Source organism: Fistularia commersonii, chromosome 3 (assembly GCF_037954325.1).
Source record: "Fistularia commersonii isolate RoL2024-O1a breed Wild chromosome 3, RoL_Fcom_v1.0, whole genome shotgun sequence".
NCBI lineage: Eukaryota > Metazoa > Chordata > Actinopteri > Syngnathiformes > Fistulariidae > Fistularia > Fistularia commersonii.
Window position 1 is genome coordinate 23403303 of NC_141286.1, and position 23631 is coordinate 23426933.

The 23631-nt window shown below is 42.9% G+C and overlaps 2 protein-coding genes across 3 annotated transcripts; both read left to right on the forward strand.

Annotated features, from left to right (window-relative positions):
• The first annotated feature begins 160 nt into the window (after positions 1-160).
• On the forward strand, positions 161-11682 carry mapk6 (mitogen-activated protein kinase 6). 2 transcript variants are annotated; one of them, XM_086144260.1, is made up of 8 exons: positions 161-399; positions 2350-3197; positions 3300-3617; positions 7805-7949; positions 8274-8438; positions 8557-8752; positions 8988-9105; positions 9292-11682. In XM_086144260.1, the coding sequence occupies exons 2-8, from the start codon at positions 2961-2963 to the stop codon at positions 10378-10380; spliced, it is 2268 nt and encodes a 755-aa protein (XP_086000386.1). In that variant the 5' UTR covers positions 161-399; positions 2350-2960; the 3' UTR covers positions 10381-11682. The 2 variants fall into 2 exon arrangements, with proteins under 2 accessions (XP_086000386.1, XP_086000385.1); XM_086144259.1 differs by lacking the exon at positions 161-399 and adding an exon at positions 1449-1570.
• Positions 11683-19624: 7942 nt separating this feature from the next.
• On the forward strand, positions 19625-23559 carry LOC147235901 (uncharacterized). The gene is made up of 7 exons (XM_086140465.1): positions 19625-20844; positions 21179-21370; positions 21451-21646; positions 22590-22784; positions 22858-23000; positions 23076-23211; positions 23356-23559. Exons 1-7 carry the CDS (start codon positions 19625-19627, stop codon positions 23557-23559), a joined length of 2286 nt encoding a protein of 761 aa, XP_085996591.1.
• The last annotated feature ends 72 nt before the right edge of the window (positions 23560-23631 follow it).

A 23631-nucleotide genomic window follows, 5' to 3' on the forward strand; every position in this document is an offset into this window, starting at 1 on the left:
TCTGCATCGCACAGCCCATCCCGGCCTGTGGGAGGCATCTGCATTCTCGGGCACATGGTCCCTCACATGGTGTGCCTGCGGATGCTGATGTAGCCTGCTGCGGCTGTGATGCTGCCTCCTGCACGCCCACTCATTCACAGCATCCACGCAGCGAGAGAGAGAGGGAGAGAGAGAGAGAGAGCGAGAGAGAGGGGGAGACTGAAGGACCTGGCGATTGAGGACGTGGATCGCGGCGTGGACCAGGGACGTGGGAAGGGAGCGAAAAAAAAAACAAGGACTGCCTCCACCGCGACTTTGTTTTGATGGAGCATTGTGGATTTGCGATGTGAAAGCGGGCGCTAGAATAGGATATCCTGCGCATCTTGGTGCCAGATGGACTTTGTAAATCCGCAAGCTGCAGTGAGTGACCTACGAGGGGATTTAACTCATTGACACAACTAATACCACTTTCCGTAAAAACAGCATTTTAAGCCAATGATGAGCAAAAAAAAAAAATCACGGGGAGTGACAGATCGTGGGTTAAAGTGCAGCCTATTCACAAACACGAAGCCAATAACAACAACACGTAGCCGGCCTATAAATAAGAGAGGACATTCTTTTGAGGCGAAACCTTTTGTTTCCAGTCTCAGTGTGGCCGGGTTTGGAATTTCATCTTGTACTAGACAGAATTGTTGACAATTTGGGCATCGATCGAGAGGCAAACAAAGATTAAAAAAACAGATTTATTGGCATGTCATCACAACAGTTATATGAAATGAATGGTTATTTATTTACAGAACCAAACGTCACTCCCCTGCGAAATACGATACAAAATGTTTATTTCTCTAGATTCGACCGTGATCCTCCTTATTTTAAAACCATGCCATTTTATCAGGCTGCAGGCACACATGCCGTGCTCCCCTTTGACAGTATCAAAGGGGTATTTTGAGGAAATACGAGGAATCGGAGCCTTGCATCAGCAGAGGCGTTTTTCGACGTGTAAATAAAACATTTGGATTTCGAATCTACCGCGATCACGTGATCGTCAAACACGGCTTCTCTCATGGGTGCTTTCAGGGGTCACTCGAAAATTCGCAAAATGAATATGAACGTTGAATATATGATATATATGGATATGTGATAGGTATTACAAATATATAAATAAGTATATTTACAGAGAGGCGTGTGTGGAGAGAGTGGGGGGGAGAGAGAGTGTCTTTATCTAGTACTGCTGCACAGATGAACCCAGGTTCACGTCTTGCAACCAATATTTTCCATAGCATGCCAACACTCCGAGGTTTATTTTGATTTTTGGATGTGGTGCAGAACAACGGGGCGGCTAAGGAGAGAAGCTGTGATATAAGAGGAGAACGGGTGTCCCTGACAATACAAACAGATAACTCACCCAAGCAGCGGTGGAGGTGGGTCTATTTACTACGGTCCGTGAAGGAGTCACTGCGACGTCAGTACTGCCTTCGGATCAGCCCAGCCTAAATGGCGATTGCAACAGAGTCGCCTCGCTCGAAGCGCACTCAAACCCCAGCAGGGTTTGATTAATCATAATACGACACCAATGCGACGAACAAGGACTGTAAGTGATCTATATTCTCGTTATTTACCACGTAGTCGTGTCACCGTAACGGACGGCCGTCTTAACGGTTCAACCGATGTCGGCTTTGTGCTGGTTGTATTCACGGAGGAGAGCTGTACCACGTAGTCAGCCGCCTCCGCCAACAACGGCTCCTTTGTCTGTCGAAACTGCGGCTCTCGTTACAAGAAAACGTTTTTTTTCCGTGGGGGTCTCGTTTTTTGAGTTTTCAAAATGTCTAATCGGTGTACGTTCGTGGTCGGGCTAATTGACACGATTTTATCACGGAAAACGTCGACACTGGGTTTCGGCTCGCCGGAACGCCGCCGTCCGAGGCTTCTTTCTGCCAGCCGGTCACCGAGCCCAGGGAGGCCGGGGAACAGCCGTCCCTCAACGCCGAAACGAGCTCATATTCCCACCGGTCCTCGTCCGTGCGGTGTTTCGGGGATATTTCTGGGAAGTTAATATGAATACACGAAGTCTTTTCGAGTTAAGGGTTATCGTTTTTTTTTCCCATTTTAAACGATTCTCGGAAGCCGGGCGGGGGAGGGGTCTATGCTAGCCGTATTTAACGGCATAACGTTAAACTGGTGCTAATTAATTGGACTAATTGTTAGCTTGCCTACGTCTTTAGCCTCTTTGGAAACTCCCTAGTTGCCTTTGTAACAAAGGTTACCTGACAGGAAAAAAAATGTTGTCAAACTCAGCAGTTGAGCTCAAGCATTCATGTGTTATTGTATATTTTTCTTACATTGTTTTTTTTTTTCTTTCTTGTCTTTCAGGTTATAGCCAAGTAAAATGGAGGATAGTTTTGATTGCGACTGTGGCGAGCTTGAGCCACCTGATCACTGAGGGTCAAAAACATCTTTGAAGACTCAAGGCCAGGCTCCTTAATCTTTGTTTTGATCAGGTGACGCTACAGGAAAAATTACACCGCCAGATAATTGAAGAAAACACAAAAGTGCATCTTGGCACATTTCACATGAAGCTGCTCAGGACCAGTCATACACTGAATGTATCTGCACTGTGAGGATGCAACTACATGCTTTTAGAGTTTGACATAGTGCAAATGCGTTTGAATTGGCCTAAACATCATTCCATTCAATTCTAATAACACTAGTCTACCCGCATCAGTCACGTTGAATATTTCCACCCCCAGGACTGAGGTGGAATTTAATTTTGAGAATTTCTAAACCTACTCAAGATGGAAAATAAATTGAACTAGGAAGGGGAGGAGGGGGGAACTGTCGGTAGTCATCTATACAGGGGTTAGCTTTTGAAGCAGTGGGGGATCCAAGAGATAACTTCTTCTCTTGGCTTTACTATTACGTTTGATCCGGTTAGAGATCAAACATCAGATCACAAATTGTTTTAAAAAAAAAAAAAAGTCGTCATGGCAGAGAAATTTGAGTCATTAATGAACATCCATGGATTTGACCTGGGTTCTCGCTACATGGACTTGAAGCCTCTGGGCTATGGAGGGAATGGCCTGGTGTTCTCTGCAGTTGACACTGACTGCGACAAACGTGTTGCCGTGAAGAAAATTATCTTGACCGATCCCCAAAGTGTCAAACATGCCCTCCGGGAAATCAAGATTATCAGACGCCTTGACCACGACAACATTGTCAAGGTAGGTGTGCACTCCGAGCTCAAATTCCTTTTTTCAAATCCATCTGAAAAAATGAATTTGTGAATTTTGAAAATGCTTTCTGTATGAAACCTTGTCCTGCAGGTGTTTGAGACACTGGGTCCTAATGGTCGCAGGCTAACAGAGGATGTGGTTTCCCTGACCGAGGTCAACTCGGTCTACATTGTGCAGGAGTATATGGAGACGGACTTGTGTCAGCTGCTCGAGAGGGGTCTTCTGTCTGAAGGCCATGCTAGGCTCTTCATGTACCAGCTCCTCAGGGGTCTAAAATACATCCACTCCGCCAATGTTCTGCACCGTGACCTCAAGCCTGCCAACCTTTTTGTCAACACAGAGGACCTGGTACTGAAGATTGGCGACTTTGGTCTGGCCCGCATAATGGATCCGCATTACTCCCACAAGGTAGAGCATCTACTCAGACTATGCTCTGGCCAGACTTGACTATGACAAGAAAGGTTGCATCGTGACATGTTCTGAGAAAAACAGCCATAATGTTGATTGCTATCTCTGCCAAATAGTATGTGCTGTTGCTTTGACATGTGATGTTTACGTTGTCAGTAATTTGGTCCTCCCAAGGGTGTTGCAGTTTGGCAGCAGGATGTAGACAGGCAGGATGTGTTTCCTTGCGGTAATGTCTGTTTCCATTCTCAAAAGAAGTGAGGCTGTGGAAACCACAGTCCCATGGTCTATTTTTTGACATTTACAATAGTATTGAGTCTACGTGTCCAAAATGAAAGTCATAGTGCACCTTAAACTTGGGCCCTGATCAGTTCTGAGTCTTAACATGATTAAGGATTTGTATCAGACATGCTGAATTACAAATTTATTCATATCTTGGTGCCATGGTTGCCTTAAATTAGAAGCTATTTAAAGTAAGAACAGTCAAATGGTTTTGCTTGAGGCATACGCAAGTATCAGACATAAATCAATGAAACAGCAACAAGAAAAACATGTTGTTGGCCATGTTCAAAAATTGCATGTGATCATTTATATCCAGGCTATAAGCATTTGTTCTGGTGAAGTAGTGTGAAAAATATTGTCAGTATTAATCTTCACCATGTCAGTAGGATGTCTTACCCCAGGTAACTGTTGCCAGGTGGAAGGCCTGTATTGTCTGTGTGTTCCTCACCTTTTTATAAAGGGACGGGGAAGAAATTCTAGTTGAATGCCATATGGTGATGTTCATTTCTTAAAATGTAGGCTGGGAAGGGCCTCTCTTTCTCTGCAGCTGCTTGATGGCTGTGGAGCACTGAGACAGTTACACGTGTCATAGATTAGTCATCAGTGTGTCTGAAACGGGCTCACGCGATGTGATCCTTCTGGCTCGCAAAGCTTCATTCATAGCACACTTACTCAGCTAGGATCCTGCCACATCACACACACACACACCCTACTTTTACTGACTTACACTTGTTTATCGTTACAGCTCTTTTTCCAGCCCACTATTACAGTTTTAGGGAATCAGTCACATTTTATGCACTGACCTCTATGTTCTCACATGATTCATATTATGCACTGAGATAATAAGTGCAATATCAAGAGGAAGGCAATGACTCAGACGCTCAAGTCATGGTGGCCAGCCTTCTGGCATTACTGCAGTCATCCCCTATATCAGGATTTGCCATGTAGGATTCTTTCCCCCCCATATTAAAGCAGTTTTTTTTTTCTATTTGGGAGGCATGTAGGAAAGACAAGTATTGAATGGTTGTCTTGCTTAAGTCAGCTGTTTAGTGTTAGAAAAGATTGTAGATTGTAGGCTGCAGAAGTACTACAGTAGTCAACAACTATCAAAGGAGTCTCTGTCAAGGCTGCCTTTGCTTCAGTCCCGTAGTCCTTCTGACATCAACATAGCTTGACCCCGCTTTTCTGAGTTTTAGATTTGTTTTGTCTGTCTACTACAATAACTGAGTAGGTGTTGTGGGGGAGGGAAGACCGCGGATATCTTCTCTAGCTGGTTTTCCATGGCACCTTGTCATCTGATAGAAAGAGTCTCATGTTTCAGACTGAACAGGGCTTGATTTATAAATGAACCTATTGCCCCCAACAGCAGTAAGCTGCTCGCTGGAGTGTGCAAGGGTGAACAGTTTGTTTCATTGTTGGCAGGGCGTTAGGCCACAATTACTGAGTGCAAATTTGCTTTGACACACACCCTCGACGTTTCACCTCAGTTGGGGAAACCAGAGCATCCAGGTTCTTGTGTTTTTGTTGTTGTTTTTTTTTTTGTTGTTTTTTTTTAATAATGTGGCTGCTAATTAAAGAGGCACTCTTTCCAAGTTTTAGTAAGTTTCAGTAAGCTACAAGACATCTAAAGTCATAGATCAGTGCTGTAGGAAATGTCATTTATTCCAGCTTCTCTCACTTTCCTGCCCTTTGTCTTAGCTTAAAGCAAACATGCAGCTTTTGATTCTCTCCTGGCCCCAATTAATCCTGCTTGGCTTTTCCATGGTTGTTTTGTTTGAAGCTTTTCAAGATTACCCGGTTGTCTGAGCTATCTGTTCTTTGTTCTGAGAAAGCAGGGAGTTTTGCCTCTGTGAACCTTGGTTAGCCCTTGTTGTGGCCCAGGATCAAGAATGACAAGAATTCACGTGCAGTCATCCAACTTCTACACCACTGCACCCCGCCCCCCTTCTTTTTGCTCTTGTGGAGGCCCTACTCATGGCATTGTTTGAAGCAGAACTAATAACCTGTGTCCATTTATCAGTCTACCCCTTTAAATGGATGGGGGAAAAAGGATACTATGTAATTGTTTTAGGATTTTGTGATGCTTTTGGGGAGCATTTTTGCCTTAACCATTCTGGTGTCAAATGTTTACCATGACCAAGAGGTGTTGTTAGACATTCAGTGTGTAAATATTTTTAGTAGACTGGAAGTGCAAGATAGGACTTGTGCGTTATCTAGAGATGTGAATGTTAATTATTTGCAGAAGTAACCATTATTATAAAATGGTTTCTTGTATAAATGTACCATTAGCTGATTACTGTTTGCTCCACAATTCTGTTGGCAGTATTAGGTATAAGAAGACTCCAAACCAAATCAGCAAGACCACCGAAATGCAAAGTTTTGGGCCAGTTATACTGGCTTGTGTTCTAGCAGACATGAGGACCCAATGGGTTTGTTGTGGATTAAAATATTTAGTCAAGACAACTTGTTAATGTTTCTTCTCCAAAGATCCCGATATAAAATGTTAAAGCCTGTCATTAATAGTACTTTAATTGTTCTAAAAAGTAGGATGGGAATGACTGCATGAAGTAAACCCAAAACTGGTTTATCTAACAGTGAAACCTATGTGCCCTAATGTGTTTAGACCCCAGTTACCGCTATTCTTCAGTAGTTTGCATGTCCTGTAACTGCACTATAAGGAAAAAACTGAAATGTGATGTTTTTGGCCACGAGTTCTCATAGAGTATTTCTGTTTCTGATGGGAGCGGCTGGGGGTGGGTTCATTTAGTCATACCTAGTACCTAGTACTGACATCAAGCTAGAACTTCTCGTGTGGTATTGTGAGTCACTACATTTCTGCAGGGGCAGATCTAGATCAGAGGGTTTATCACTAGTGGTGCTGTATTGAATAACGGTATTGAATGAACTCTCTGCCTATTTATCATGTTTAGTGGTATATGTCCCATTTACAATGCAGCAATGGTAAATAAAATATTCATTCAGTGCTTTTTGGTTTTGGCTGGTTGGTCAGTGCACTTTGTTCACAGAATTATCCTTGAGCAATGATCTGACACCCTTTCAAGCAACTTAATTTGCATTTCTGTGGCTGTTTTTATGTATTTCATAAGTTAATGTTGCAGTGATAGCAATATTACTTCCCACCTTTCAGTGGTTATAGCTTTGTTTTTGTTCCTTTCCCCTTGACCTGTTAGTACTACCTAAGTAATGCCACTGTTGGCGTGGGACAACTTAGTTTGAAGGAGTTCTGTCTGAACTCTGTATGGCATGTCAAATGGCCATTAAGTCAGGACTGTGATGCACTCCAGCATAGTGTGTCATTACAGCTAAATTAGGGCAGAAACAGGAGCCTGTCTCGGTGGTGAGCGAACCATTTTAGTCTGGCCACAAACTGCCACAGCATGAAGGAGAGAGGGCAATGAGGGTGTTGTTTTACCACCTTCCCACCTCCAGTGTGTGTGTGTCTGTGTGTCTGTGTGTGTTTACACACACACAGGTCAGTCTCTTTTGTGCTCACTGCCCTGTCCCCGCGGCACTCTGACTGAGGAGTGCAGATTGGTGTCACTGGTGTGGCAGTCGGGGATTATCCTGCTCTCAGAGTGCTGACAGGGACTGCACATGTCTGATCACTCCCTTCCTCTGCCCCCCCAACTGTCTCTCTGGGTTCTTTGTCTTCACGGAGTACATTTGACTCACTAGGATCCAGCAAAGGGCATGGTTTTTAGAATCCACTCGAAGTCCAGCTTTGCTCTGGAAAATGTTTCTTTCGCATATACTGATTTATCAGACTTTCCGATGCATAATGATCCAGAGAAGCAGTGTGCTTTCATTGGCCGCCATAGTCCTATGAAGAATAATTGAATGCAGATCTTTTTCCAGCCTAATTTTTGGTTGAACTCCTTTACTTACAGGGCCATCTCTCTGAAGGTTTGGTCACAAAGTGGTACAGGTCTCCCCGTCTTCTGCTCTCTCCAAACAACTACACCAAAGCCATCGACATGTGGGCTGCTGGATGTATCTTTGCTGAGATGCTTACAGGGAAAACCCTCTTTGCAGGTAAATGAGGATAAAAACCTTCAAGGTAAATTGGGAAGCCATATAGAAGATGTTTGTCCTCAGTGTATCTATTATGCTGAATGGAAAGAAGCCCAGAGAATGCCTTTTACTGTCCTTAATGCCCTCTTCGGCATATCCAGCTGGAGCTGGTCAAAGCGGTGTTGCAGATTTACTGTGCTCTGTGAAACTGCCTTGAGCTCAACACAAGGCAAATATCATCTGTTCCCATGATCTGCTGTTGCACACAAACTCACTTATGCAGAGTTTGAATGTTGCGTAACTGTTTGAGGAAGGCCACTGATGTTGACTCGTCTTGTGGTTCAGGAGCTCATGAACTGGAGCAGATGCAGCTGATCCTGGAGTCGATCCCTGTGCTGAGAGAGGAAGACCGTCAGGAGCTCCACAGCGTCATACCAGTCTTTATCCGCAACGACATGTCAAAGCCTCACACACCACTGGCCAAGCTGCTGCCAGACGTCAGTCCCCAAGGTACGAGTTGATTTAGTACCGATGCGCACTGTTGAAGAATGTTTGAATTCCGTAATAAAGATTTTAGTCATGGACGCTTCGTCTGTTTTCTTACATTCTCCCCATCTTCTCTTTGCAGCCCTGGATTTTCTAGAGAAAATTCTGACCTTCAACCCCATTGACCGCTTGACTGCAGAAGAGGCTCTAGCCCACCCCTATATGGCTGACTACTCCTTCCCCCTGGATGAGCCGGTCTCTCTCCACCCCTTCCACATTGAGGATGAAGTAGATGACATCTTGCTCATGGATCAGAGCCACAGTCACACCTGGGACCGGTAATCTTCTTACAGTTTTTCCATTTCTGAAAAATCATTAGCTTAATTTCAAATCTTCATGTTCTGATGAAAGATTGCCATTGTTAACTTCATTACTCCTTACTTTTAGTAGATTCGTAGGTCACCCAGTCAGAAAGGGTGAAAAGTTTTTCTGTATTTTGAAAATATTCTTTTAGGGGCATTTAGAAGTGTTATCCTGAATATTTTTGAACTCCAGTTATCTCTTTTTCAATAGTTATCATGAAAGCCAGCTGTCAGAAGCTGATTGGCATTTGCACAGCACCCATGACCCAGAAGAAGTTCAGGTGGACCCAAGGGCTCTTTCCGACGTAACAGACGACGAGGTGGTACAGGTGTGTTAAAGCTTCTCGTTCGCACCTACTTTATTTTGACTCGGTGTTTGTCGTCAGTTTTTTTAATGGCTTTACATAATGCAAGTTTAAAATACAGTCCACGCTATGATGACGAAACATTTCCCACTGGATTTTAACATTCTTGCTCAGGACACAAGCGTTAAATGTTGTCTGGTGTGTTTGCAGGTTGACCCTCGCAAGTATGCAGATGGAGATCGTGAAAAGTTCTTGGATGAACCATCCTATGACTATTCGACACTGTTCCCACCAGAGCGATCTTGGCAGGATGACCATCATGAGAATAAATACTGTGACTTGCAGTGTAGCCACACCTGTAACTACAAGGCTGTCTCCCCCTCCTACCTTGATAATCTTATCTGGAGGGACAGTGAAGTCAACCACTACTACGAACCCAAACTCATCATCGACCTCTCCAATTGGAAGGAGCAGCAGAGCAAGGAGAAGGCAGACCGCAAAGCGAAGAGCAAATGCGAGAAGAACGGACTAGTGAAGGCCCAGATTGCTCTCCAGGAGGCCGAGAAGACTCAGAGCCCAGTGGAGAAGGATAGAGAGCAGGAGAAACACCAGACACAGCCACAAAGCCAACAAGGCTTTGACTTTGATTCCTTCATCGCCAGCACCATCAAACTGAGCCTGCAGCCGGAGCCCTGTCAGGATGTGGCTCTAAATGAGGTGGGCCTCCTGAACGAGCTTAACTCCTCCGTCTCCCAGCTGGAGGCTCCACGCTCAGGCTCTATGTCAAAATCTATAAGTCAAGAGAAGGAGGAGAAGTGCCTGGTAAATCTCGCGCAGTTAGGCGGAGGAGGTTTGGGAGTTGTTGATGATGATTGTACCTGGCCAGTTCACCCTTGGGAGAGCTTGGGTTCTGGGGATCGAGTTGGCGAGAATGGCTGTTTGATAGATGAAGCTTGCTGGGACATTCGCAAAGAGGACCACTTCCAAAAAGAGAGCACCTACACCAGCTATCTGGACCGACTTTTCAGTCGAAAGGAAGAAGGAGTCGGAGAAGGTGTGGCCTGCCCAGACACGGAGCCCTCAGAGGGTACAGAGCGAGAGATGGAAGAGAGCTTCCTTTGCAGGAACACGGAGATAGTGCTCAATATGCAGCTGGACTCTCTGGCCCTGCCTGGCTTTGACAGCACCGACGACTTGCCTCTGAAATCCATCCAGGCGTCTCTCACCCCCTGCGCTGTCAAATGCTCCCCACAGATTGCCCACAAAACATACAGCAGCATCTTCAAACACCTTAATTAAAAAAAAAAATCCAGATGCAGTTCAAAATCTCTGCAGTTTTTCAGTTATTTTTAAATGATATGGTATATTATTGTACTTGAATCATTTCATATTTTTTTTTACTATTATGGTTATTTTAAAGAAATTTTTAAGAGTTGAGATGGGTGAGTTAATATATTTAATGAGTTTTGGTCATCACTCTGAGCCTTGATCACCAGGCCTTCATGGGTTAATGTCTACGCCCTTGTTGCTAAACTGGCCTGTCACTCGCACACTTAAATACGTACTGTAGTCAAAGAGCAGAAAGCAGGCGAGAAGTAGTGTGAAAGATGGACAGAAGAGAGGATGGAAGACATTGGGCTGTTGGCTGTGAAAAGAGAGAACGGTAGGCGATAACATTGCTGTAGGTTTTTAAAGTGCTTTCAAACAGCCCTTCCTGGGATGGGATATAGAGGAAAAATCGGGATGAGTCCCCCCCCCAAACAAACAAGCAAACAAAAAAATCATTTATGACTCAAAAGCTTCCTTTGTAACCCTTTCATACTGTAAATCTGACACATGATGCCAGCAGCAACCATTATCGTAGGCGTTAATGTAAATGTGTTATCTACCTCAAGGTAACAGCCGCGAGAGACACTCGAAGCCGCACTAGTGCTTTACACACATGACCATCCTCATACCGTGAAATGAAGTGGTCGCGTAGACGAAATCTGTCTCACTTAAGCATTTAACATAGTGGGGTGTTTCAGTAATCATTTATTTATTTCTAGGAGATGTGCGATATTTATTTTATCAATGTGTTATTTCAATGTGATTATTGAAGATCTCGGAGTTGGACAGACTTCCATTTTCATTTCGGCACTATATGGGCATCTAAGTGTTCCTTTTTGTTTTATGGTAGGATGCAAATTCATTCATTGTTATAAACTAAGTTGAGGCTTTCCATTTTCCATCAATATTGTCCTAATGGATATCATTGTTTTTTATTTTTAATTTATAGGTGCATTCTGTCTTTAGTGGAAAAACTTTATGGTTCAAAGAAGCACCTAAAAGTCTTAATTTTTTTTATCTAAATGTAATGTTGAAAAAAATGCGTGCATGGAGGAAGGAGAAAGGTACATTAAAAGTAAACTTCATGGTGAGTATAATTAATGTACGTCAGTTTTAATTGTACATTTTTTCTTTTGTTAAATTTCTATGTACTTTTTCCAGGCAAGCATGATAAATTAGGTTAAGGTGTAGCATGTAGAACACATGAACTTTTTTTGTAAGCATTGGTTCCCCTGTTCTACAAAATATCTCAATAAAATTACCGGCAAAGACCTTGGTCTATGTGTCTTATTTAATTTACGAGTGTTAGTGATGACTAACCTCATGCCCCTGAGTTGAGTTATGGACAGTGAGGCCCTCGAGAGCCTTGTCGGTGTCCATGCAGGCTGACCAAAGTGCATCGAGCGGGCAGACAGCTTTTGAATCACCAGCTAAATGTAGATCTGGTTCCTGAAATTTGAGTCACCTTGGTCCCTCCATCCAGACAGGACGTCAAATATTACAGCTTACCTGTTGCACAACGTGATGTCACTCTTCAACTGAAGTATGGAAACACCATACGATGCATTCGGACGTGGGTGCGGTAAAGTGTGAGCCTGCAACTGACACACAGCTGATCCCTGTAATGACAACATACACAATTAGTGCTGAAGATAATTATATTTTTTTTTCTGGTCTTACAAATTTTAAACCGTTTGCAATGCATGCTTTAGATCCCCATAGAGCCTATCAGCTACCAACACAGACAAGTTTTTAGAACTCGCCCCTTGCACTGAAATGTTGGGGATGTCCAATAGTGAGGTGAGTTATGACAAGTTCAGTAGTTCATGTTCATTAAAGCACTATCCTGTGGGATACTAGTTTTGAATCTACTCATAAAGTTTCCAGTTTATTGATCAGTGAAAGTAATTTTACATAATATATAATTTCAAATCGGTAACTGCTATCTGACCAGCCAACTATAAGTATTGTCTTCAGGTTTGCCAGTTTATCCAGAATACCCGGGAAGCCTGATGTATAAACTGTTAGGGCTCTAAATGTGGTGCCATAAAAGTAGATTAAGCCTAAATGTGCTACTAAAATAAAGTTCAGCTGGACAGGTTAAGTGTGAATGTATTCTGTTTTCTTAATACAAGCGCCAGGGGATATTCCTTATCATTTAAAAAAAGGATAGACAGAGTTCATTTCAACAATTCGAAAAGTCTTCTATAACCTTTTCTAACAAATTGAAATCATGTGATTTGGTCATTTATGCGCGCATGATCTCAAACAAAAAAAGGCTGTAGTTCAAAGGTTGGCGCTTGGTCTTCCACAATCATTAGCCACAGCTGGCCTTTGGGTTTTTCACTACCGCTACTTCCTGCTGTGAAAAAATGAGGGCAGCTATGTGGTGTTGTTTTTTTGCTCTCTGCAACAAAGCAATCTGCTGCCGTGATTAAAACCCTATTTTTCTGCTGTGGTGGAGTAATGCTGGGCTCAATATGGGTCAAACAGTTACACAAAACGTGCAGTACCAGTACTGTCCAAATCACTCCACCCTCTCTGTACTTCCCCTGCTTCACTTGAATAAACATGAGAAGCTATTTCATTTTATTATCTGTCTGGAGATTTTTACACACTTTTTTAGTGATTGCCACTTTTCTCGCCCTCCTGGGGTCTCCCCTCCGGGTCCAGGGCCTGTCAGGTGCTGTCAGGTTTAAAATAAAACCCAGGATCGCACAGATAAGCAGCTCAACTCACCACCCATCAGCTGACACCAGCTTAACGCACCGACTCCTAATTCAAGGTCATGAATGCTGTTCTCTGTCCTACAAGGTCAGTCAGAAGCCTCTCGCTTATACATTCAAAATTAATTTGCAACAACAAAAATCCACTAAGAGGGGGTTGCTGACATGTTTGGGGTTTTTTTTCAACATGCAAGGGTCTGCCGGCCCGAGGTCATTGCATCGGTGGAGTCAATGTGGACACGGAGCTCCAGCTTCTCCCGAGGTCAGAGCTTGACGGCTGTTCACTGTCAGGAGTGTGTGTCCATATTCAGAGGTAGATTTCGCTGCCCACACGCTAATGTTAGAACACAAAGTGTGTTTTATAAATAGAACCAGCTCCAAGGGACCTGCACATCGAAAGCTTCAGTCATTGCTTAGGTTACACCCCGCTGACACCAGATCAGTGTCATTAGGTTTGACTTGTGAGCAATGTGCAGCTTCAGATCCCTCCCATCGCCTGAGGGCACACGCAACTGGCTTCCTGCAACCAACTTTGGTGTGACTTTTCACTGCATATAAGACAAATGCTCTTCAGCCTCATAAAAACAGCTGAATGCACCTCAAAGTTGCTCAAGCCCTTTACAGACTTTTCTCAATTCCAGTTCATCTTCGAGAAGGTGGCTGATCAAGAATCACTTCAAGCACCAAAACCAAACCAAAAGTATCCTGGGTCGTAACTATAGCAAGCCTTGTCACATAACATACAATAAAATACATGTGTCACGCATTTCCTTTCTCTAACTCGCATCCAGAAATATAACACCACAAGCAGTAAAATTAACTTAAAACCAGTGAGTTTTCCTCTTCCAACAGATTTGTGTGGGAAAGTTTAAAGAAAACTACCAGTGGATTTACTGTATCTCAAATACAGACGGTTTTACACCAGTAAAAAAAAAAAAAAATGAACAATTTATCAAATTTTGCATGCAATATTTTCATGCTTATATTAAGCATCATCTTAATTTTGCTCAAATTTTTTTCGCAGGAGTTAGAGTGAGAGACAGGTACCTGAATGTTTAGAAATTGTCATTTTATACACCCTTGGTTTTAACGCAATGAAAACGACTCACTGTTTATTTCACACATCCACTGATATGGGCACTATATCAAAACAAGTTTCAAACTATTTGGTTGTTAACACTAACACAGTTTCTATTTTTGCCTTGAAAAGTTAAATGTTTTGTAACTGTCTTAGTAGGCCTGGACATCAACAATATCAACACCTGACTATTGTCTATAAATTACTTGGGATTGGCAAGGATCTTGAGTTAGTGTTATATAAGATATAAGGTAAATGTAACCATATGTATATTAATGTGTGTTAAATACAGCCAACTGAATGGCTATCACTTATCGAGATTTGGACAAGCTTAAGAAGGGTAGTTGTCTGCAACTTCTGGTGATATAGACGAATGTTAAATGATACAATAAGATACATGAACTGCAAGCCTCACAATTAGAAAACGTGTCTTGTATTTCTACACGTGGTAAGAAATAAGTACATATTTGAAATATGTTGTTTTAAACAGAGATTCTGAGTTTTAGAAAAAACATTTTTCTGTTTTAATGGCTTATGACATAACTTTAAAATGAACAAAAGAGGGATTTTAATCCTCCCAGGCAGGCCAACACTCACTCATCTGTACATTGTCTTTTTATTACTTAAAAACAATGAACATCTAGGATCAGAAAAGGTTTTTCCTTTCAGGACAAAAGCAGCTCTGGGGTCAAGTGCATGAGAAAATCACTTAAGTGTTTAAAAACGATCCTCCCAGAAAGATCGGAGCAGATTTACACATTAGTCATCATCTTTGTTGAAGTTACGATTCCAGGAAGTCGGAGTAATTTCAGCACTTCAACAGTAAGTAGCCAGAATTGAAAAACAATGAATACAAGAAAATGTCAAAATGTCAGGCTGACAGACCAACGTGAGATCTGGACCACTTTGGCCTCCCACTTTCAAGCACAATAATATGGACTACCATCCACAAACTTCAAGGTATCAAAACTAAACCTTCTATTGGCTTTGTCTGGAAGTTTCATGGATTTCCGAGATACCAGAGGGGTCAGAAGGTGCTGCCACTACGGTTCGGCGTCTTAAAATGTTATGGAAAGATGTTCAGCGATGCTAACAATGTGGTTTCAGGCTCATTCTCTGATATGCTCAGATGGCTGATGATGAATTTCAAAGCATTCTTTTGAAAGAATTGGCACTATGCATTACAGACTGAAGATGTAAAGTACTCTTCAGACCAAGGCTGGAAATAAGCCCAAAAGCAGTATTTCTTGAAAAGAGGTCATGTCGGTGCCCCCAGCATCGCTAACTCACTGCAGAGTGAATAAAGATGTTTTTTTAGCATTTCAAGTTGCCCTTCAGATAAGCAACTTTTCCATGGATTACTGCACACATTACAAAGGCCATCCACTACAAAGTGGGTGTCACAAATGGGCAAAAGTTGACAACAATGTTTGATATCTAAGTAAAAGACAGCAGCTCCATTTGAATGCTGCTCAGAGCTAAAAACTATCTTCTTGAGTAAAAGGCAGGATTTGAACTCAACAGCATCTGTCTATCACAGGTCCACATAAGTGTGTTGATATCAAATACTTAATGCAAAATAAATTACTTTTGGGACTTATTTTATTTTAACATACTGAATGGTTTGTATCCATAGAGACAAAGCTGTAGATATTCACGATACCTCAGATCACCTGAGGGGAAAAAAAAGGGATGGGAGGGGAACGCACGGGACTTATCACTTGACCTCATTTTCCACTGTGTGGCCTTTTTTTTTTATTCCGAGCGGCGCTGAGAGACAGACTGGATACATTCCCACAACAATAAACCAGCCCTCCTGTTTTCCAAAACACTAACCTTTAGGCACAATATTTCCAGTCACACTCTAGCGTCCACACCTGTTTTCACATGGGGTTGGGGCTCTTCATCTTTTCAGGAGTTTCACACCAAGTGACTGATATACATTTATATATATATATATATATATATATATATATATATATATATATATATGCATATTTTATTTTTCATTCATCGTGAACTATGGAATATTCTGTTAAGACAACAGCTTGCTGGGGTGAACCTGCTGGGGTGAAGAAAACAGCGCCAGCTCAGCAGGACCTGGTAACTCCGTGTTCTCCACAATACTGCTGAGGCTTCTTTAAAGGTACCGCTGATGCAGCTGCATTTCTGCTTGATGCTCCAAAATGGATAGCTGCAGGAAGTTTTCTTTCTTTTTTTCAGCCAATGCATGTGGCGAGACGAGCTGACACTGTGCCCGTGGTGCATTCAGAGTCACCTCCCATGACATATTTACAGATAAACACAAAGGGCATGTGGGCGTGTTTGGTCCAACGACTTGCATTGCTTTCAAAGTTCAGAGGATTAACATAGAGGTTCATACACAGAAGAACTGCGGCCTATTTATCATAGCCTTCACCTGAGGATTCTCATTGATTAAATTTTCAGGGAAATTCTGTAACTTGTACACACAGTTTCACACAGATTGATCATATTCCTGTCACAAACATGAACTTAACAACTGAATTGAAGCAGTTGTAGCTTCTGGACACCTGTGACACTTTTTGTCACTACATAATGATACAAAATTACAATAATTGAATGTATCAAACTTGTCAATTAAAATAATACAAATCAGTTGGAGTAACTGTACATGAAGTTACGACTATGTCGTATTTCGACGCTAGCAAGATGGTTGCTAACCCTGAAGCGGATGTTTGCTAGCTTCGATGATGACGCTTGCTAGCTTAATAGCACAGCTCCCCAAAACTTGGTTTTGACCTCTCATTTCAGAACTAACTCAAATGAAAGATCGTTAGCCAACTAAAACAGTAAGCAGACTTGGTGTAAACTATCTCAAGCAGCATTTTGCGTACCTGCGGAGCAGCCAAAGATACTTTTCGTAGCTAGTATGCGACGCGGGCGCCATATTTATTCTGTCGTAAAACCGACCAATGCGCGCTTGACCTCGGCGCCCTCCCACCTGTGCTCGATCAAACAGCGCCCCCTAGCGGTGAGAAATAGTATCACACCACTTTTGTTGGCTGTCAAAACGAAGGTTATTTGGAAAGTTTAAGCAGGTAAGAGCGTGTTTGTGTATTAGTGTGTGTGTGTGTGTGTGTGTTTGACTTTCCCTTTATTAGAGGCCATTCTTTCAAATAACTCATACATCAAAGGCGTCAACAGTAAAATTCCCATATGAGAAGGTTTATTTTCATCTGTTCGATTTGCATATTTTCATAATGAAGCAATGAAAGACACAGAGGAAGATTAAGGAAATTTCCTCTTCAAATCCAGCCAGGCCTTCCTATATAAATTTCATGGTTAAACTTCCATCAGAGCTACGTCTGAACAAGTCGTCGCGGTCCGTCTTTCACCTGAGAATTCTCCGCACGATGAAAGAAGGTACTGCAAACAGTTACCACAAAAGGATCCTTAGATGTGTTTATTATGTGCTTCTTTTTGGGTTGATACCTTTTGTTAGAATAAAAACACACTGCTCTCTACTTCGTGTACTCTTGCTTTGACTCCCCTTTAGGAAAAAAAAAATTGCAATTAAATTTGCATTGACATCACAAGTACACTTGGATTTCACATGTTATAATAGAATTAACATGAACATTGAAGACAGGGGAAAATAGGTGTGATTAGGAATTGCAGAAATGTCAAAGGCTATTGCAACAGAATGAATGATGCCCTTTGATATTAATGGATTTGCATATTTGAGCTTGAAAAGAGGGTTTGAACAATGCAAGCGAGCTCCGCGCACCCTCGAGCTAATAGTGTGATTGTTCCAGCCCGTTGAGGCTGCAAGTTCACTCGATAAATGGTGGAAAAACACTTTGAGCTGAGCTGAGATACTGATCTATATAGTCTTTGTTTCACACAATAAAACATGACAAAGGTTGGTGTTGCATCATTCTGGCGTTGTGCTTCAAATCCCTTTTTTAAAAGATAGAAATAAAAACTAACCTTGTACCAAATGATTTCCCTTTACCTTACAAAAATACAAAGCGAGACAAGTATTTTAACATTGCCATCTAAGGGTTTTTCCACTCGTCCATTAACTGAAGTTTTAGTTTAAATATTTGTTTCATCCATAACTTCACTTGGCTCTTTTGGGAAAACAGGAAAACTGTTTCTCAGGTTTCCTGGAACATGCGAGAACCCAGAATACAAGAAAAATCCCATCACCGGTTTTGATGTACAAACGCTAGCTCCGATGTTGGGGGAATACAACGATTTGCAAATCACTCAACCTAAATTCAGTTGAATACAATGACAATATATTTAATGTTCAAACTGATTAAAGTTATTGTTTTTTTTTGGCGAATATTCAATCATTATGAACTAGATGCCAGCAATACATTCCAGGGTGTGTTACATCCACTTTCCTTTTAACAACATTCAGTAAGTGTTTTGGAACTGGGGAAACTAATTCTTTACGCTTTGTAATTGGAATTCTTCATCAAATTCAAAATGAGTGGATTTTCAAAAAAAAAAAACGTAACGTTTATCAGTTTGAAACATTAAATATATTGTCTTGCTATCTCATTGTCATCTTCTGTCTTTCCATTTCTATTTATACTCATTTTTATTTTCCTTTTTTTTTAACATGACTATTACGCTGCTGTGACAAAGAACTTTCTCCGATGGGGATCAATAAATTTTATCTCATTTTATCTTATCTTATCTTATCTTATCTTATCTTGTCTTTGGGGTGTATTCAACTGAATATAGATTGAAAGTCATTTGCGAACCATTTTATTCTGTTTTTATTTTACATTTTACATAACGTCCTAACTCTGGTGGAACTGGGGTTTGTATTTTTGTGACAAGAACCACAAATAAGTTGAAATACATTTCTGCTTTGCTTTGATAACCAGAAAAGTACAAAAACGGGAGTGATGCGTCCGCTCACGAGAGTATTCGGACTTGAGTCTGATTCCTGAAACAAACGGACAGCCTCTATTGTTGCTGTAAATGGCGCCGCTAAATGTCAAGCCAAACCCCGGAGTCATGAACTGAGCGACGAAAAAACATGCGAGGACAAAGTGCTGTTTACGGGTTGCCGAGACACAGTTGTCAAGCTGCGGAGGATCCCTGGTGACGCGCCTCAACAGTAGAAGCCCCAGCGTGTCAGAGGACACTTTTCACCTGAGAGCAAATGAAACACACACACACACACAAACGTATTTAGGTGACACTTTGCCATGCCCCCATATCGGATAAAATGTTTTGCATTATGCGTCTGATTATTTTCCCCTCTAACGGTGAATCGGACGACTCTTCAACTCTTTTCATGTCCCGGCAGTTTCAGAGCAGAGGCCTTGGCTGTGGGAAAGGCCAGAACTCACCGGCAGTTTGCTGCTTCTCAGATTGAGCAGAGGAAAGGGGGGGGGGGGTCAAGATGAAGGCCAGGGCTTTGACGGTAACCGAATGTGCCTGGATGTCAGAGGAGTGCCACCTGGTGGACGAGCTACACGGAGGCTCGCAGAAAGACGGTCTGTGTCTGCCGAACATCTTCAGGTCCAAAAAGGTGAAGCCCCTCGCCAGGAGTCGGTCGGGCCCCTCTTACCAGGTGTACTACACGGCAAGAGAGCTCCTGCTGGACGTGCTGGACCGAGGAGCTGTGCGGGAGCTGACGAGAAGAGCCGCTCGACGACCGTACGGTCAGGCCAGAGAGACGAACGCGGATCCCTCTGAGGAGGAGTACGCTGAGATGCTGACTTGGTTCTCCATCGTTCTAAAGGGCGGCCTCTCTGTTGGAGAAAATGGCCAAACCGGCTCAAAGTTGACCCTCAAGCTGGATGGATGGCAGGGGGTCCTGAAGAGAAACAGCTTCCAGACAAGCCTCATGTCTCTGACCAGACTGGAGGATGCAGACAAGTGGGAAACATTGTCTGCCTTCTGCAGCCACTTGAGCAGGCGCTACCAGGTTTTGTACACGCCTGGTCAAATCCTGGCGGTGAAGAAATACTCGCTTTGCTGTAAGCAGACTCTTTTCCCTCCGCACCTCGCCGTCCTCTGTGATATCAGCTCGGGCTTCATCTGCAACATGTACTTCTACAGTCCTGAGCAGCTGCAGAAGCAAAGCAGAAAGCCAGTAGTGGCGCAGGTGGTGTGTCATCTTCTCAGACCTTTCAGCAGCCACCGGCACCTGGTTCAGTTGGACAGCTCTGCCTGGATGGAGGGGCAACTCACAGATATCCTTTTCCAATCAGGAGTAAATATTCAGTTTGTTCCATCCGTGCAGAGGACAGACAGGAAGTTGACGTCCTTTTCGTTTCCAGCTGCTACGCCGAGGCATCGACGAGGATCCAAAGACTCGCTCCCCCATCTTGCAGCTCATCTGCAGGGCTGGACCGGACCCGCTCTGTTCCCTTGGTCGGACCCGAGGGGATCGGCGGTGGACGTGTTCCTCCCGGGCCTGTGGGTCACTCTGCACGTGATCTGCATCAATACGTTCGTGCTGCACACTCTGCAGAGCTCGGGCCGACGCGTCCGTCTCGCCGAGTTCACCAGTTCTCTGGCCTCGCAGCTTGCCGTCGACACCAGCGTCAGCGCGCCCGTCCTGCCGCGGCTGCACAGCAACTCACGCTCAGAAACAAGACATCTTTCCAAGCAGAGGTTAGTTTCACCCCTTCAACTCAAACCTCCACTACAAGCATTTTTTATTTTTCAAGATTTTATTTAGCATTATCTTTTTTGCAGTAAAAAGGGCTGTGTGCAAAATAATTGTCGGTAATTACACTACGGAATACAAGCTCCCCTAAAGAATATCAAAATTCGACTTTCTCGGTTCAAGAGTGTATCCTTCCCTCAAAGCTATTAGTGGAAAGCCATTATTCATTTCAATAAAACGACATATTTGTTCATGTGCATGAAAAAAACAAAAAAAAATATCAAAATTTTTACATTTTGTCGCTGACCCTGTGAGAGGTTGTCTCTGTTGCCTCTGCAGAAAATCAAGCCATGGTGAGACGATGGCGCGTAACCCTGCGTTTGGGCTCCAGGGGAAGGACCGACCGGGGGTGTGCGGTTTGAACAACTCGGGAAACTCCTGTTACTTCAACGCAGTCTTGCAGTGCCTCTGCTCGACGGTGCCCCTGGTGGAGCATCTCCTCCATCCGGAGACTCGCACGGAGCTGTCAGGGTGAGGCGACAGTGTGCGTCTGCTGAATATGATCAGGGTTTTTTCAGTGGTTTCGACTCGACTTGTTCACACGCACGTAGGTCAAAGTGCCGGGCGGCGCAGGCTTTCGTCACCCTGCTGGAGAAGATGTGGCTGGGAAGGAGCTCCAGCTGTGCCCCGTTGGAGGCCAGGTCTGTGCTGGGTTCCATCCTCCCCCAGTTCGACAACCATTCCCAGCAGGACGCCCAGGAGCTTCTACTCTTCGTCCTTAACGTACTCAACGATGACCTCCAGAAGGTGCTACTCAAAATTAACAATATTCAGAAATTATTTTGTTCCACTGATAGTCATATCTCAATATCTGCTGGAGAAAAGAAAAATCTCCAGCCAGGTTCAGCACACCTGGTTTCTCCATCTTTTTATGGATAAAAAGCTTCTGAAAACATCACTCAGCATCACAAGGAACCTTACAAAGCACCAGGCCTCCCCACCTGTCAATAATTACTTTCAATAATTTGAAATCATATTTGATTCAACATTTTGGTCACTATCTAAATTAAACATAGATTTAAAAATTTGTTTTCACTGTTTTTTTAGTTTTCCTTTTCATGCTGTGTTTTTGGAAACTTATTGTCTTAAGTTAAGTTTGGAAACTTATTGATGTTCACACTGGAACCATCACATTTATATATCAAAACCTCCATGATAAAATGTCAATTCCTTTATTTAAACATATATATATATATATTTATATATATATAAATATATATACACACACACACACATATATATATACATGTATATATATATATACATATACATGTAAATAGATACGCATATATATACATGTATATGTATGTATATATATGTGTGTACATATACATACGTATATCTATATACACATATTTATACATACGTTATATATATGGCTATATATATGTATGTATACATACGTATATATCTATATATGAATACATATATACACGTATGTATATATATACACATACGTATATACCGTATATGTGTATATATGTATATATATACATATAGGGTTATATACACATATGTATATATACACACATACGTATGTATATATACATATATACTGTAAATATACACAGGTGTATATACTGTACATATATATGTATATACGTGTATACATACGTATATATCTATATATATATATACACAGTATATGTAGCGGAAATCTCATAGTAACCTTGATGTTTCTGTTGGTGAGGCGGGAATGCGCTCCTCGGTGCGACAGCTCGGACAGGACCAGGGCGTGGCAGAGACCACCCTCATCTCCAGGCTGTTTGAAGGTCGTCTGAGCTACACAACGCTGTGCACGCACTGTGACCACCAGGCGCGCAGCACGCAGAGCTTCACTGCGCTGTCCCTACCCATCCCAGCGGGAGTCAAGTGCTCCATCCAGGTACGACCGAAGGCCGCAGAAAGTGAACATCCGGCACGGTGAAGACATCGGGTCGCTGTCTTTCCTCCAACAGGACTGCCTGTCCTTGTTCTTCGAGCCGACCTTCCTCACCGGAGGAGAGCGGACGCTGTGTCCAGTGTGTGAGATGAGGAGGGAAACTTCACTCCTCACCTGTTTGGACAAGTCTCCTGAAATCCTCACGCTGCATCTCAAACGGTGGGTGAGACGAAGAGACTTGTGTGTGACGAAAAACGTGCCGTGTCTCATTCAACTTGACGCGATGGTTTGCAGGTTTGGCTGCAAAGGGAGAAGCCAGGTGAAACTGACAACTAATGTCATGTTCTCCATGAAGCTCAATCTCACCCCATTTCTTTCCGGCGTGGCCCCGAACGCCTCGTGTTCCTCCTACCGTCTCTATGCAGTCGTGGTGAGCAAACACACACATCCACAGGGAGGCAAAACAAATCTAAATGTCCAGATGTAAAATCGGGGTGAGAGAGCACATTTCTCACAGAACTTGTTTAAAATAACAAAAGCGTGCGTGTCAGCTCGTTTGTGTTCATGCCTCCAGAACCACGTGGGTCATCTCCACACCGGTCACTACACAGCTCTGTGCCACAACACGCTGACCCAGACCTGGCACTGTTTCGACGACTCAGCCGTCAGAGAGGTCCAGGACGTCTGCGTGCAATCTCCGGATGCCTACATTCTGCTCTACAGCCGCAGGCCCTTCCAAAAACCAAAAATCTACGGACTTTCAACACAAAAAGCCTGATGTTTTTAAAGAGGACAGGGTGTCTTAATTTTCCTGTCACATAAAATCTTGAAATGAATGTTATTAGCCAGA

What these genes read in the sequence shown, in the direction of transcription:
- LOC147235901 (XM_086140465.1), top strand. Translation starts at nt 19,625, where the DNA reads ATGAAGGCCAGGGCTTTGACGGTAACCGAATGTGCCTGGATGTCAGAG. An exon ending in TCAACGATGACCTCCAGAAG is followed by an intron (nt 21,647 to 22,589) that starts GTGCTACTCAAA and finishes TCTGTTGGTGAG; the next exon opens with GCGGGAATGCGCTCCTCGGT. An exon ending in GAGTCAAGTGCTCCATCCAG is followed by an intron (nt 22,785 to 22,857) that starts GTACGACCGAAG and finishes TTCCTCCAACAG; the next exon opens with GACTGCCTGTCCTTGTTCTT.
- mapk6 (XM_086144260.1), top strand. Translation starts at nt 2,961, where the DNA reads ATGGCAGAGAAATTTGAGTCATTAATGAACATCCATGGATTTGACCTG. An exon ending in ATCCGCATTACTCCCACAAG is followed by an intron (nt 3,618 to 7,804) that starts GTAGAGCATCTA and finishes CTTTACTTACAG; the next exon opens with GGCCATCTCTCTGAAGGTTT. An exon ending in CACAGTCACACCTGGGACCG is followed by an intron (nt 8,753 to 8,987) that starts GTAATCTTCTTA and finishes CTTTTTCAATAG; the next exon opens with TTATCATGAAAGCCAGCTGT.